The sequence below is a fragment of the Schistocerca gregaria genome, chromosome X (assembly GCF_023897955.1).
Source record: "Schistocerca gregaria isolate iqSchGreg1 chromosome X, iqSchGreg1.2, whole genome shotgun sequence".
Lineage (NCBI taxonomy): Eukaryota > Metazoa > Arthropoda > Insecta > Orthoptera > Acrididae > Schistocerca > Schistocerca gregaria.
The window spans coordinates 601,764,942-601,782,625 of NC_064931.1; the positions used below are offsets into that span (position 1 = coordinate 601,764,942).

A 17,684-nucleotide genomic window follows, 5' to 3' on the forward strand; every position below is an offset into this window, starting at 1 on the left:
TGCCATACATTCCCAGAGTGACGGACAGAATCGGCCGTATATTGCACAAACACGGAACACGGCGTAAAGACAATTTTCGAACCGACAAGGAAGATCAAAGAATGTCTTAGATCGGCAAAGGATAAAAGGGACCCACTTGCAATGTCAGGAATATACCGCTTACCATGCACATGCGGAAAAGTTTACGTGGGAATGACTGGACGATCAATCAACACCAGGATCAAAGAGCATAAGCGACATTGCAGGTTGGGGTAGGTGGAGAAATCAGCCGTGGCAGAGCACACGCTGAGTGAGACCGACCATCTAATAAAATTCTCCGACACGGAAGTTCTGGCTGTAGAGAAGCACAATCACACCCGCTTGTTTAGAGAAGCTGTAGAAATACACAAACACGGGAACAGCTCCAACAAGAAAGAGGAAAGCCTTAAAGCAAATGGATCCTGGCTTCCCGTACTGCAGCGAACGACCGTCGCACGTAGCTAGAGGAGAACCGCACCGGAAATGACCGCGGAGAAGCCCTCGGACGTTGGCGCGCCAGGTACATATAGTCTGCGGCCGCGAGCTCGGCTCCAGTTCACCACCGGCAATGGAGGGTGAAGCTTTGACAGTGCCAGCCACTCTTGCTGGCGAAACGTCAGTAAAATCATCAGACGAACGTCGGCCGAAGAACCCGAGACAGAAGCAAATAAGCAGTTTGTCAACAACTGGCCACGAAAGCCTTAACAATTTTGTAAATATAGTAAGTTTGAATTTTGTGACCTGTTTATTAAAATGTTTTTTCTTGAATTTATTAAAGCCAGACGGTTGTTGGCTCCTGAATTACCCTCTTATATAGACAGTGAAGTATTAAAGAAATAACCACATTTGTAATGTTATGGATATCACATAGAGCTGTGATTTGTATGCAGTCTATGGAGTTGAGAGCTTGAATTATAATTCTTAATAATCACAATGTGCTAGGCGTGTCGTACTACTGCTAGTGGAAAAAGAGAGAGAGAGAGAGAGAGAGAGAGAGAGAGAGAGAGAGAGAGAGAGAGAGAGAGAGCTTTGCTAGAGCCGGAATTCTGTTCCGGGAGCCATTTTCAGTTACAGTTGCTCAAGACTTTGCAGTTTCTAGGGACTCACTTGGAAAAGTGGGTTATAAGACAGATTAATACGAATGGTTGTGTAAACGAGGAGGTGGTGTGTGTTACACAGGGGAGCCGCTGCCGTACCAGTGCCAGTTCGCCGACTGCAGCTTCCTTCACGCCAAGTCGTGCCGCGACCACCGCCTCATCACCGCCTGTTGCTGCACCTCTGTGCTCTTCCACACGCGCTAGGTACGTACATGGCAAATGTGACCAAATGAAGTTGCCCAGTGTGAGCACTATCAACTAAGGGATACTTGCATAATATCAAATTATTACATAATATTTCATTCCTGCATTTTATTCTTAAAGCTGACGAGATACTAAGATTTTTTCCAGCACAGAAACAAAGCATTTAGTTTAAGAATATCGCCTGTTTGTAGCTGCTGCTAGTCGTTCAGCATGTCAAAATCTAGTCTAGTCAATCAGTGCACTGAGACTCGGAGTCTGGGATTCTCAGCAACCAAGTCAAGTTATCATGCCGTTGCCTCTGGCAGATATGTCGTGCAGGTACCAAAACTACATTGCAAGGCTTAAAGGACGAGTATTTATGTAAAATGTTATTTATACCCGAACTGTTATGCACATTTAAGCCACTGAAAGAAAGCTACAGGGTAAAACGGGTGCCCTCGTAGTCTGTGTACGGAAATTAACTGGTTACAATACAAATTTATTGTTTAACTTTGATCACTACATACAAGAATGGATTACCATTCCACTAGCATGCATTCCAAATACCATCAAGTGTTCGCACAAACACATATGAAGTCAAAATGGTTCAAATGGCTCTAAGCGCTATGGGACTTAACATCTGAGGTCATCAGTCTCCTAGACTACTTAAACCTAACTAACCTAAGGACATCACACACATCCATGCCCGAGGCAGGATTCGAACTTGCGACCGTAGCAGCACCGCGGTTCCGGACTGAAGCGGCTAGAACCGCTCGGCCACCGCGGCCGGCACATAGGAAGTGATTTAAAATGGAATGATCATATAAAGTTGATCGTCGGTAAAGCAGATGCCAGACTGAGATTCATTGGAAGAATCCTAAGGAAATGCAATCCGATAACAAAGGAAGTAGGTTACAGTACGCTTGTTCGCCCAATGCTTGAATACTGCTCAGCAGTGTGGGATCCGCACCAGGTAGGGTTGATAGAAGAGATAGAGAAGATCCAACGGAGAGCAGCGCGCTTCGTTACAGGATCATTTAGTAATTGCGAAAGCGTTACGGAGATGATAGATAAACTCCAGTGGAAGACTCTGCAGGAGAGACGCTCAGTAGCTCGGTACGGGCTTTTGTTGAAGTTTCGAGAACATACCTTCACCGAAGAGTCAAGCAGTATATTGCTCCCTCCTACGTATATCTCGCGAAGAGACCATGAGGATAAAATCAGAGAGATTAGAGCCCACACAGAAGCATACCGACAATCCTTCTTTCCACGTACAATACGAGACTGGAATAGAAGGGAGAACCGATAGAGGTACTCAGGGTACCCTCCGCCACACACCGTCAGGTGGCTTGCGGAGTACGGATGTAGATGTAGATGTAGAAGTCAAAAGATACTATTGTGACTATTAGCATCTATTTGCGAAATTCTCATCTGGATACAGAGATCGCGAACGTCCGGAAACACACACACACACACACATTTCAGTATCCCTATTACAGCATTATGACCTCTCATACACCGCAGTTCATAGAACTGCATGACACCGTTGTAGGCGATTAAAATCAATGTAACAGCAAAGTAAAGCTATCACTGTAATAAGACTTTTTATATTTTCTCGCGTAGTCTCTTATCTATTGCAAAAAAAAATCAACAGCCATAAAAAGAAAGGAGGATGTACAAGCGGAACTGCTAAATGAAAGATTGCGAAAGAGAAAACGATAAGAATAATGAAATTATAAACATCCAACCATCCTTGGAACTTTGGAGTCAACAAACTGTTCAGTTCAATAGCCACATATACATAGTAAATTAAAATTAAAGTGCTTGTACTTGTTGAGGTTACTGTGGTAGTAGGTTAATCAACTCTGATGTATTGTGCGGGATGTCTGATGACGGAAAGGAGTATTCGTCTTTCTTTGGTGGTTCTGATCATGGAGGCGAGTGGTTCAGTAGCGTATTCTGGTACGAGACTCAGGAATATCTTACGTGCGTAGTACGTTTTTCCATTGGCACCCTCAAAATCTGTCTTGGAACATCATTATCAGTTCTCGTATATGTTTTGTTTAGTGTCTCACTTACATACCTCATCTGGTTTAAAGTTTCGTCAATGTATAGAGGTATTTGGCTGTACACTATCTGATCAAGAGTATCCAGACACACCGATGTAATGCGGAACTGACAATTAGATGTCACTAGAGGCGGACCAGCCAGTATAAAAGATGGCGGAGAATGTTGTGTTATAAATGCACTGAAGCGCCAAAGAAACTGGTATAGGCGTGCGTATTTAAATGCAGAGATATGTGAACAGGCAGAATATGGCACTGCGCTCGGCAACGCCCTATTTAAGAGAAGTGCCTGGCGCAGTTGTTAGATCAGTTACCGCTGTTGCAATGGCAGGTTATCAAGATTGAAGTGAGTTTGAACGTGGAGTCATAGTCGGTGCACGAGCGATGGGACACGGCATCTCCGAGGTAACGATGAAGTGGAGATTTTCCCGTACGACCATTTCACGAGTGTACCGTGACTATCAGGAATCCGGTAAAACATCAAATCTCCGACATCGCTGCGGTCGGAAAAAGATCCTGCAAGTACGGCACCAACGACGACTGAAGGGAACCGGTCAACGTGACAGAAGTGCAGCCCTTTCGCAAATTGCTGCAGATTTCAATGCCGGACCATCAACAAGTGTCAGCGCGCAAAGCATTCAACGAAACGTCATCGATATGGGCTTTCAGAGCCGAAGGTCCACTCGTGTACCCTTAATGACTGCGCGACACAAAGTTTTACGCCTCGCCTGGGCCCATAATCACCGACATTGGACTGTTCATGACTGGAAACTTGTTACCCGGTCGGACGAGTCACGTTTCAAATTGTATCGAGCTGATGAACATGTCCGGGTATGGAGACAACCTCATGAATGCATGTCAGCAGGGGTCTGTTCAAGATGGTGGAGGAGGCTTTGTAATGGTGTACGGTGTGTGTAGTTGGAGTGATACGGGATCCCTGATACGTATAGATACGACTCTGACTGGTGACATGTACGTAATCATCCTGTCTGATAAATTACGTCCATTCGTGTCCATTGTGCCTTCCGACGGACTTAGGCGATTCCAGCAGGACAATGCGACGCTCCACACGTCCAGAATTGCTACAGAGTGGCTCCACGAACACTCTTCTGAGTTTAAACACGTCCGCTGGCCACCAAACTCCCCAGACATGAACATTATTGAGCATATTTGGGAGCCTTGCAAAGTGCTGTTCACAAGAGATCTACACCCCCTGGCACCCTTACGGATTTATGGACAGCCCTGCAGGATTCATGGTATCAATTCCCTCCAGCATTACTTCAGACATTAGTCGAGTCCATACCACGTCGTGTTGTGGCACTTCTGTGTGCTCGCGGGGGCCCTACGAGATATTAGGCAGGTGTACTAATTTATTACGATGTGCCCATCATTTCGTTAATGGTTATAGTATTTGTGATATTTACGTGGAAGTGAGACACTGCATGAAATTCGAAAAAGTTTGCACTGAAAAATAGGGGTCGCTATGATTTACCGTTCGGTGCATATTTCATCATCCATAGCTACATGCAAAAGTTAGCTAACATAATGAATTTTTCTTTATGGTTGGGTGGAGGTCTCTATCTGTCACCAATCTCGAGAAAATTGAACTGACGTAGCACACACATTTGCGAGCGCGCCGCGCCAGTGACAAAACACAGTGATATATCCACAAAATTTCATAAACGGTATGAGATATCGAATTGAAATTTTAACAAATGATAGCAAACACGAAGAAGAATATTTTTCTGTGTGTTTATTACGTAAATCTTCATTATCTACCGTGTTATTCTACAGCAGCAATGCAGGCTGCTATTCTCCCATGGAGACGGTCGTATAGATGCTGGATGTAGTCCTGTGGAACGGCTTGCCATGCCATTTCCACCTGGCGCCTCAGTTGGACCAGCGTTCGTGCTGGACGTGCAGACCGCGTGAAACGACGCTTCATCCAGTCCCAAACATGCTCAATGGGGGGCAGATCCGGAGATCTTGCTGGCCAGGGTAGTTGACTTACACATTCTAGAGCACGTTGGGTGGCACGGGATACATGCGGATGTGCATTGTCCTGTTGGAACAGCAAGTTCCCTTGCCGGTCTAGGAATGGTAGAACGATGGGTTCGATGACGGTTTGGATGTACCGTGCACTATTCAGTGTCCCCTCGACGATCAGCAGAGGTATACGGCCACTGTAGGAGATCGCTCCCCACACCATGATGCCGGGTGTTGGCCCTGTGTGCCTCGGTCGTATGCAGTCCTGATTGTGGCGCTCGCCTGGACGGCGCCAAACACGCATACGACCATCATTGGCACCAAGGCAGAAGCGACTCTCATCGCTGAAGACGACACGTCTCCATTCGTCCCTCCATTCACGCCTGTCGCGACACCACTGGAGGCGGGCTGCACGATGTTGGGGCGTGAGCGGAAGACGGCCTAACGGTGTGCGGGACCGTAGCCCAGCTTCATGGAGACGGTTGCGAATGGTCCTCGCCGATACCCCAGGAGCAACAGTGTCCCTAATTTGCTGGGAAGTGGCGGTGCGGTCCCCTACGGCACTGCGTAGGATCCTACGATCTTGGCGTGCATCCGTGCGTCGCTGCGGTCCGGTCCCAGGTCGACGGGCACGTGCACCTTCCGCCGACCACTGGCGAGAACATCGATGTACTGTGGAGACCTCACGCCCCACGTGTTGAGCAATTCGGCGGTAGGTCCACCCGGCCTCTCGCATGCCCACTATACGCCCTCTCTCAAAGTCCGTCAACTGCACATACGGTTCACTTCCACGCTGTCGCGGCATGCTACCAGTGTTAAAGACTGCGATGGAGCTCCGTATGCCACGGCAAACTTGCTGACACTGACGGCGGCGGTGCACAAATGCTGCGCAGCTAGCGCCATTCGACGGCCAACACCGCGGTTCCTGGTGTGTCCGGTGTGCCGTGCGTATGATCATTGCTTGTACAGCCCTCTCGCAGTGTCCGGAGCAAGTATGGTGGGTCTGACACACCGGTGTCAATGTGTTCTTTTTTCCATTTCCAGGAGTGTAGGTTGATTTATGTCCTTGGGTGGTCATGTTATGTAAGCTGGAGGACTTTTTAAGCTATCACATAAGAACAATGTGGCTATTTAAGTGATCACACTACCTACCTTTCAACGTCGAGCTGCGATGAAGTTACGCAACTAATTGGCAACTGACCAGAGAATGGTACAATCCGACATGTCGGAACCTATCCTGAAATTGTTCACTCAGGAAGAATACACCAAAAGAACTGCTCTGTCAAAATTTTAGCTGCTAAGGCGGACTGCAACTATATTTTTTATAAAAAATGATTAAGTTACTAATTTTTTCAGCAGGAAGAAACACTTATAACAGCGGTTTGTACAGCCTTCCTAGCACACGAATCAGTGAATAAGCAGATGCAGCTGTGACGTGAGAACGTAGAAAGATGTCCAAAGTGCACACACACGAATTTTAGGCATGTAAACCGTAACAAAAATGTCCTAAATCAGTTTTTGAATAACTTGTAGTTCATATCAACAGCTGAACTGTTGCAGATTTAATTTTTATACTGTTGAGTAGCAGAATATAGCAAACCAAGGCAGTGTACGATGTTACATTACAGATAACTTTCATCAATCGTAACAGTAATTTGTTGACAAGAAATATTTTATGACAATTCCTGTAGCACAGTTCTTACGATAATGTTTGAATAATGTATATTTTACTAACAATAAAAGTTTCCTTATTTATTTCCTGTTGTCATCACAAAAATGCGAAGTATCTACTGAATGACAAAAACAAACATTTCACGTAGACCAGGCACACATGATAAAAGAAAAAATAATGCATTCAGGTAGTCCGCAGTGTGCACTTGTTTTATTTAGAGAGAATTGGGATTTGGTAGGAAATGGTAGTGGCTGTTGTTCTGCATATTGTGCTGCATTCCTGGCATGCTTGATCAAATTCGTAAAACAGTGTGACGAAAACTGACAATCCATAAATGATTGAACAGGCTCGGGTGGGGGGTATGGGGAGGGGGGGGGGGGAGGGGCATGGGGTAAACCGGGGTATCATCCGCGGGCGGCACTTTCAGGGTCCCAATATTCTTAATCTTGGAGAAAATCTTGTTTCAAAAAGCGCCTAGCATCCAGCGCACGTTGATCTAACGATTGCTTGCTTGCTGTGGTCTTCAGTCCTGAGACTGGTTTGATGCAGCTCTCCATGCTACTCTATCCTGTGCAAGCTTCTTCATCTCCCAGTACCTACTGCAACCTACATCCTTCTGAATCTGCTTAGTGTACTCATCTCTCGGTCTCCCTCTACGATTTTTACCCTCCACACTGCCCTCCAATGCTAAATTTGTGATCCCTTGATGCCTCAAAACATGTCCTACCAACCGATCCCTTCTTCTAGTCAAGTTGTACCACAAACTTCTCTTCTCCCCAATCCTATTCAATACCTCCTCATTAGTTACGTGATCTATCCACCTTATCTTCAGTATTCTTCTGTAGCACCACATTTCGAAAGCTTCTATTCTCTTCTTGTCCAAACTAGTTATCGTCCATGTTTCACTTCCATACATGGCTACACTCCAAACAAATATTTTCAGAAATGACTTCCTGACACTTAAATCTATATTCGATGTTAACAAATTTCTCTTCTTCAGAAACGCTTTCCTTGCCATTGCCAGTCTACATTTTATATCCTCTCTACTTCGACCATCATCATTTATTTTACTTCCTAAATAGCAAAACTCCTTTACTACTTTAAGTGTCTCATTTCCTAATCTAATTCCCTCAGCATCACCCGATTTAATTTGACTACATTCCATTATCCTCGTTTTGCTTTTGTTGATGTTCATCTTATATCCTCCTTTCAAGACACTCTCCATTCCGTTCAACTGCTCTTCCAAGTCCTTTGCCGTCTCTGACAGAATTACAATGTCATCGGCGAACCTCAAAGTTTTTACTTCGTCTCCATGAATTTTAATACCTACTCCAAATTTTTCTTTTGTTTCCTTTACTGCTTGCTCAATATACAGATTGAATAACATCGGGGAGAGGCTACAACCCTGTCTCACTCCTTTCCCAACCACTGCTTCCCTTTCATGCCCCTCGACTCTTATGACTGCCATCTGGTTTCTGTACAAATTGTAAATAGCCTTTCGCTCCCTGTATTTTACCCCTGCCACCTTTAGAATTTGAAAAAGAGTATTCCAGTCAACATTGTCAAAAGCTTTCTCTAAGTCTACAAATGCTAGAAACGTAGGTTTGCCTTTTCTTAATCTTTCTTCTAAGATAAGTCGTAAGGTCAGTATTGCCTCACGTGTCCCAACATTTCGACGGAATCCAAACTGATCCTCCCCGAGGTCTGCATCTACCAGTTTTTCCATTCGTCTGTAAAGAATTCGCGTTAGTATTTTGCAGCTGTGACTTATTAAACTGATAGTTCGGTAATTTTCACATCTGTCAGCACCTGCTTTCTTTGGGATTGGAATTATTATATTCTTCTTGAAGTCTGAGGGTATTTCGCCTGTCTCATACATCTTGCTCACCAGCTGGTAGAGTGTTGTCATGACTGGCTCTCCCAAGGCCGTCAGTAGTTCTAATGGAATGTTGTCTACTCCGGGGGCCTTGTTCCGACTCAGATTATTCATATGATTTTGAAACGCATCCCAGTTGGCTTTTGAACACATTCTAAATTGATTTCTGAACGAATCATAGGTTGATATTTGAATGCGTGCATAGTGTACATGGCGCCTCTGCCAGGGGAAACCCCATTGCATCTAGAAATAAAAAACTTTCCCGCAGGCAAAAGGGGATGGGGCTATAGGAGATGATCCGACTAAACCCGAACGTGTGAATGCCAATCGCTGTTTGTTTATGTGGTTGACTGGGTCTGCGAATAATCAGAATTGTTATAATTATTAGCGGAAACAGTAGATTCAGACTACCAGAGTGGAAATAAGCGACTAACAGGAATAACAGCTAAGAAATATTACATATGATCATCTCAGTGTATCCAAGTAAATGAAACGGACAATAAAATTTTGCCAGATCGCTACATTACTAAGAGCCAGTTATACAGTCCCCTGGTTAGCAGCCGCTTGAAGTTCTTTTCTCGAAATAGCGCGGAAAACGCTTTGTACGAAAGAATAATAACGCCTAACCGGAGAATAAACGCTGCATAACTGAACCGATGGATCTGGCAGGATTAGTGAAGTTAACCGGGGATAAAGTTTTCACAGTGGCAGGAATAGTTACAGAATTAGTGATGACTGACAAGATTGTTTGTTAGAACGAGGAAAGATAAGGGACGGGAACATCACACAAATCACATGGAAGGATATGACGATTCGAAATTTATATAAAAATTTCGTACTACTAGTTTTCGATCTCATGCTGGAGAAACTGGAGCATGTGAATGAAATTGGAAACTGTTTCCTAACATAAAACCTTTCGCTTGTAGTGGGCCTACTAGGCATTTGATATTGGTACCTCCTGAATTATATTCTATTGCATTATTTATGTAAATGAGGCACATGAAAATGACCATTTGTGCCAAAATAGTTTCGCTTATTTGGGGTGTTGCAATTGCTACGATATTAAAGGAAATGCCAAAATAGACGTAATAAAATCGAGAACCACACCAGTCTGAGTACCATTCGTATTAACAGCTTTTTCAGTATTAGGCAACATTCCGATTTTTATTTATAAGGTTTATAAAAAAAGTAAAGCTGTAGCAAGATTAGAGAGAAAAAATGCCAGGACCTAAGGATTGAAGAAACATGTACTGTCTTGCTTGTCTCTTGTCTTTACTGGTTTCAAGTTTCCTATATTTAATTTTATGTCACAAGAAAGAGGAAGTTATTAGCTAATAGGCAATAAAGAGTGCAAATTTTCTGAAGAGTTCTTATTTTTCCAGTCACAAATAATCCCACACAGTATTAATTGAGAGTTTTTTAAGGGGGGTAGGACGTCAAACAAACCGACTGGGAGCAGGAGAGGCACCACAGGACATTTCGATTTCCACTGTCCTGAAAATAAGTGTGACGGCTTCCACTACAAATCAGTCACGTTTGAATTCCACGGAGCAAAATACAGTGACGTGCGATAAAGAATGGTGTGTGAAGAGGCATGGCACTGCGCTTAGCGCGCTTAAGACCAAATATCATGTCTTACGTTTCTTCGAACTTGTATGTTTTATATATCAAACTCTTCAGAAATATGTGCGCTACAAGATGAACATATTTTTGAAAAATCGTTTTTGTTTTTATTTTTGGCGACCTATATCAATAGCTAGATGAGGGGGGGGGGGGGGGGGCACTATCAAGGTTTTGCTCCGCTTCGGAAATACCGTAGATCCATGGCTGTGCTTTAACTTTTAACAATACTGTTCCATTGATAAATATGAAATGACAGAAGGCTATCGGAAATTGTATTGTCCGACAATTTTTTGAATAATGCTTTAAACTGCCGGAAAATTTATTTATTGAGACACTACCATATTAGGAACAGGTGGAATCCGAATTGTATTAACTGTCTTTTCGTCGTCCTCCTAAAGGGAGAGGCGTTATGTGTAGGGCAAGCGCCCAGCAAAAGCAATAAATTACACTGAGGGGAAAAAATCGCAACATCAAGGAGTTGTGCGACATAAACGAAACCTGGTAGGCAGGTTTCTTCATCTAAAAGATGATGTCTATTCAAGTTTCGCCCCAGTTGCATAAGAGCGGTGTTAGTAATGCCACTATGAGAATGCAGGTCAAGATTGCTATAAATACACGCTGTACCGGTTGTGAGCGTTAGTTACCTTTGAGATTGGACCTGGTTTTACAGCGACAGTTAATTCTGTTTGTGGATGACACTTGAATTGTCGTCCAATGATATGGCATACGTGCTTGATTGTAGACATACCTGGTGATCGAGAAGGCCAAGGCAACATGTCGACGCACTGTAGAGCGTGTTTGGTTACAACAGGGGTATGTGGGCGAGCGTTATACTGTCGGAACACACCCCCTGGAATGCTGTTCAAGAATGGCAGCACAACAGATTGAATCGCCAGACTTATGTACAGACTTGCAGTCAGGATGCATGGGATATCCAGGAGAGTGCTCCTGCTGTCGTACAAAACCGCACCTCAGACCATAACTTGAGGTGCACGTCCAGTGCTTCTAGCATGCTGACAGGTTGATTGTAGGCCCTCAACTGGCCTCATGCTAACCATCACACGGCCGTCACTAGGACTGAGGCAGATCCAGCTTTCATAAGAAAACACAACAGACCTCCACCCCGCTCACCCATCAGCTCTCACTTCACACCACTGAAGTCGCAAATGGCGGTGGTTTGGGATCAGTGGAATGCACGTTACAGGAAGTCTGTCTCGAAGCTGTGCTGAAAGTAACCGATTTGTAACAGTCCGTTGTGTCACTGTGGTGTCAACTGCTGCTCAGATTACTACTGCAGGTGCAGTACGATGCACCAGAGCCATACGCCAAATACGATGATCTTTCCTCTCGGTAATGCCAACCAAGAGCAACAGGCATTGAACTGCGACCCACATCCGGCACCTATACAACACAATGCATGTGCGTTTGCATGCTTGTATTCAACATTTTGGAGATTACACCGGTTATTAATGTACGAGCATTTCACATTTCCAATGGCTTATCTCTCGCTTACCTTAACCTGTGATCTTGCAATGTTAATCATTTAAATATGTTACATATACGAGTGTATTCCCCAAATTTCATTACTCTACAGTTTTTGGTGTTGCGTTTTCTTCTATCAATGTATTTTCTGCAACTGGTACAACGTTTCGGATGTAATATAGATAATTATTCTCTCACATTTTTCCAGATATTGCTATGTTATTTATAGGATTTTGTGCAAGTAAACAGTCTTTTTTTTTAATTTTTGGTCCTAGTTTGCCTTGAGGTTCCTGGAGACAAATATAACCCTGCGGAAACAGTAATCGACTAACATTTATCAGTGGAATTGTTGTGTAGGGATGTGTCCACTGCACAAGTAACAATTTTTTTCGCTTGAAATGATGCAAGTGCGGTAGGCATGTAGTTCTTGCATGAAACCTAACTTGCTCGCTTTATATGCAGTGCAGCATTTTTGGGGATAATTAACAAGAAGCTTTGCCTTCAAGTCAGCTAAGAGTTTTTCTGTAGTTTTGCCTATTATTGACTTCTCCTCTTCACGTCTAAAGTAAAATTCGTAATTTTGCGATTTCCTTTTCCGTACAATTCCCTGATTGTATTTAAACAGGTTGAAGCAGCCCGCAAATCAAATCAGAAATGTTCATCTCACGAGCCATACTGAGCGCCTAAGCTCGTAGCTTTTTCCTCGGTAATGGTGCATTGACTCTCACAAACTGTACTAAATCTTTTGAATAATTTTCAAATGGTTCAAATGGCTCTGAGCACTATGGGACTTAACATCTGAGGTCATCCCCTAGAACTTAGAACTACTTAAATCTAACTAACCTAAGGACATCAGACACATCCGTGTCCGAGGCAGGATTCAAGCCTGCGACCGTAGCGGTCGCGCGGTTCCTAACTGAAGCGCCTAGAACCGCTCAGCCACACCGGCCGTCTGAATAATTTTCTTTCACACATCTGCAAATTTCATTTTGGTGCACATTTCATACTTCGTGTAAATCTTTCTTCCATTTATAGAACTCACATTCAGATTTTACCAAGCAAAAGCAGCTCTGTTCTCTGCTTAACTTTAAGAGATTATTTTCCTTTCTTCGGTTTAACCACAAAATTTACAGCTATTTTTGTCACTGAAAACTACTACTGTACATGTTTTCTCTTCACTAGGAAAGTAGTGCATTTTTGCCCTGTTATTTGAAATGAAATGTTGACATCATTCGAATATATGTCCATGAAATTAACTAATAAATAACACATATGAAGGCATCGGCGCCCATACCCGGGGATAAGTAGGGGGGGGGGGTGGCACTCCTCCTCCCCTAACTCTCAGGGAAAGGAAAGAATATAGTGCAGTCACTCGTTTTTCTTTCAAGAAAATGATTACACACTTTTTTAACAGGGTTGGAACTGGAACTTTGTTATAGCTACTTACAAGTCACCATTCAAATTCAAAAATATTAATAATGCTCCACACACCTAGGTCGAGCCTCACAACACTACAAACTATGGTATGGGCGCCCTCGTATGTTGGTTCTCAGGAGAAGTGGGTGATTTGAATTGCATCAATGTTCTACATATTTCATCTTTGCAAGGTTGAAAACATTAACAATGGAGTCCACATTATTGTGAAATTGTGGAACCTGCACAAAGCCAGATACTTTTAGCAAGCACATACGAAGAAAACCCTAAGAATATTAATTCAGTTTTATCTCCAGTGTTAACACTTAGTAACGCCGCAAAGGCACTGCTAATTATTATGGATATTAAATCAGTTGCAAATTTGATTGAATAACGATTGTGACAGATAAATTATCAACAGAAACTGAAATTTACTTTACAAATTACGATCATGTTGTGCCGTGTTATGTATTTACTGATATGCCATCAGTCTAGGATATGTCCTTGATGTGTTGCACACGCGCTGTCTGCTACAGCTCCAGTAGGGATGTACATTTCTCCATTTGGCTATTTTCAACATTTAAAAGAAAAAAAATATTTGCAGTATGTCTTAGCAGCTAAAATTCTGACATTGTGTTTCTTCCCGTACAAAAAATTTCGGTGCAGGTTTCGGCATATTCAACTGGGCCATTCCCTTCAGAGTTTTCAATAAAGTAATTTCCTGAATCCAGCAGCCAAACTATTACTCCATATCGTCAGGGCTGACTCCAGACGAAGGTTACATTGATCTGCTTAGTTTTATTTTCAAGTATTTAAAGGAACATATCCTTGTTGAAATGTTTCTAATATTCATCAAAGCCACAAGCTAAAGAAGTGTTTCCAGGCTTCAGCAAGTTTTTGAAAGATAATGACAATCGTTACGAACTGACGCACTTCTCTAATGCGCAGAAAGTACAATAGCCTTACAAGCGTTGGTACAGGCAGAAAATAATTCACCAATATAGGTACCTTGTACATCTACTTCTACATTTATACTACGCAAGCCACCCAACGGTGTGTGGCGGAGGGCACTTTACGTGCCACTGTCATTACCTCCCTTTCCTGTTCCAGTCGCGTACGGTTCGCGGGAAGAACGACTGTCTGAAAGCCTCCGTGCGCTCTCGAATCTCTCTAATTTTACATTCGTGTTCTCCTCGTGAGGTATAAGTAGGGGGAAGCAATATATTCGATACCTCACCCAGAAACGCACCCTCTCGAAACCTTGATAGCAAGCTACACCGCGATGCAGAGCGCCTCTCTTGCAGAGTCTGCCACTTGAGTTTGCTAAACATCTCCGTAATGCTATCACGGTTTCCAAATAACCCTGTGACGAAACGCGCCGCTCTTCTTTGGATATTCTCTATCTCCTCCGTCAACCTGACCTGGTACGGATCCCACACTGATGAGCAATACTCAAGGATAGGTCGAACGAGTGTTTTGTAAGCCACTTCCTTTGTTGATGGACTACATTTTCTAAGGACTCTCCCAATTAATCTCAACCTGGTACCCGCCTTACCAACAATTAATTTTATATGATCATTCCAATTCAAATCGTTCCGCACGCATATTCCCAGATATTTTACAGAAGTAACTGCTACCAGTGTTTGTTCCGCTATCATATAATCATGCAATAAATGATCCTTCTTTCTATGTATTCGCAATACATTACATTTGTCTATGTTAAGGGTCAGTTGCCACTCCCTGCACCAAGTGCCTATCCGCTGCAGTTCTTCCTGCATTTCCCTAAAATTTTCTAATGCTGCAACTTCTCTGTATACTACAGCATCATCCGCGAAAAGCCGCATGGAACTTCCGACACTATCTACTAGGTCATTTATATATATTGTGAAAAGCAATGGCCCCATAACACTCCCCTGTGGCACGCCAGAGGTTACTTTAACGTCTGTAGACGTCTCTCCATTGATAACAACATACTATGTTCTGTTTGCTAAAAATTCTTCAATCCAGCCACACAGCTGGTCTGATATTCCGTAGGCTCTTACTTTGTGTATCAGGCGACAGTGCGGAACTGTATCGAACGCCTTCCGGAAGTCAAGGAAAATAGCATCTACCTGGGAGCCTACGGGGCATACCTTCAGTCCTATGGTGCAGGCAGCAGCCAAGTACTGTCTGGATGCTCTAAGATTTTTTGAATAATTTCATGAACTTCTTTTACAGCTTTAACCAATATGTATAAGAGTCCAAGTGACGGTTTGAAAAAAATCAGTAAATTAGAAATCCATTTGCATGCTGTAACAGGTCACATCACGTTGGTCATGCTGTGGTGATGATACAAAGCATTAATGAACACACTTTTTGAAATTGCAGGAATCAAAGAAGAGTCAGGGAAATCATGTTTCATTGCTTTGTTTCTACAATAAAATATCAAAGCTGGAAGTGGGGCTCTACACAGTATTTTGGGATGATATCTTGGAACAAGTAAACGAAACTAGTGACATTCTCAGAATACTAGACTGAATGTAAACATGCATCACAGTAAATAAAGAGGATGGGTGTAGCTTTGAAGAATACAAGTTGAAAGATATTGAGATAGAAGATTGCACTATGTATGAAAGTGTAGCACAGTACAATTGCAGCATAAATGGACGTTTGTCATCTCTTGACTGTATCCAAAAACCAGTTCAAGTGAACCATACTTAAAAAAAAATAAAAAAATAAAAGTACCTATCATTCATGGTCACAAACAGAAGCAGAAAAGGTCTAATCTCCATGTTAAAACATGGGAGCAACATTTTGGTTTCGCACAGTACCAGTACAGAGTGCGATACTTTAAGACAATGAAGTTAATAAAATGGAAGTAGTTTCATTAGTATGAGGGATAAGTGTAAACCAATTACCGAAGCCTGTAACAATATTTAAAATTTTCATTTTAAACCTGTTGTTTGGAGAATTGCTGTGTTTGAATTAAATATAAGCATAATTTGCTTGGTTGTTTCATTCCTTTTGTTATCTTGCATACGCCCAACAAAATGTTCAAATGTGTGTGAAATCTTGTGGGACTTAACTGCCAAGGTCATCAGTCCCAAAGCTTACACACTACGTAACCTAAATTACCGTAAGGACAAACACACACACCCATGCCTGAGGGAGGACTCGAACCTCCAGTGGGATATGCCCAACAAATGTATACCTTACAGTTAGTGTACATAAATGATTTCAGTTTTCATTTTTTACTCCCATAAATTCATTAAACCATAAATTGTTTTGGAAAATATTATACAATGAAATAGTAATTTGTAAACGCTGCATTATACGTTTTAAATTTCAAAATTGCTGTAAAATGCTATTTTTTGCAGGTTACTTATCACAAAAATTCCCCTGTTAGGGCCTGTAAAACAGGTTAATCTACACAGTCTACACACAGCCTTTTTGGCAACCATTTGATCTGTTGATACAATAGAAGAGATGCCTATCAACTACTTCATGTGTGACAATGGCAGCATGCAGATACAAAAAATTAGCTGAATAGATACCCTAGATGTATGGGCATTCGAATGGCCCAAACTTACAACCAACTGAGCATTGATGGTTTGAGACATTGAGCTGCATCAGAAATGTACTTTAAGGACTCATCAGAATCTTGTTTTGGCTATTTGGGAGAGCACTCTGAGATGTCACCATATTTGTATCTCACTTGCCACCTCCAACCCTTGATTACACAAACTTTTGCACAATGAATGTTTATGAAGCCAGAATGAGGTTTTCACTCTGCAGCGGAGTGTGCGCTGATATGAAACTTCCTGGCAGATTAAAACTGTGTGCTGGACCGAGACTCGAACTCGGGACCTTTGCCTTTCGCGGGCAAGTGCTCTACCCACTGAGCTATCCAAGCACGACTCATGCCCCGTCCTCACAGCATTACTTCTGCCGGTACCTCGTCTCCTACCTTCCAAACTTTACAGAAGCTCTCCTGTGAACCTTGCAGAACTAGCACTCCTGAAAGAAAGGATATTGCGGAGACATGGCTTAGCCACAGCCTCGGGGGATATTGCAGAGACATGGCTTAGCCACAGCCTCGGGGATGTTTCCAAAATGAGATTTTCACTCTGCAGCGGAGTGTGCGGTGATATGAAACTTTCTGGGAGATTAAAGTTCTAGTCTCGGTCCGGCACACAGTTCTGATCTGCCAGGAAGTTTCAAAGTTTATGAACTTTAAATTTAAAATAAAATTGCTTATTTTTTAGTATAATCATTTATATTGTTATTTC

The 17,684-nt window shown here is 42.8% G+C and overlaps 1 protein-coding gene across 1 annotated transcript in view; it reads left to right on the forward strand.

Moving 5' to 3' along the window:
• The window catches only part of LOC126298452 (uncharacterized), a 79,557-nt gene that overhangs the window by 51,881 nt on the left and 9,992 nt on the right, over window positions 1-17,684 (forward strand). Inside the window, exon 3 of the mRNA XM_049989782.1 lies at window positions 1,198-1,319. Within this exon, the coding sequence (XP_049845739.1) occupies window positions 1,198-1,319 (122 nt within the window). The remainder of the gene's footprint in view (window positions 1-1,197; window positions 1,320-17,684) is intronic.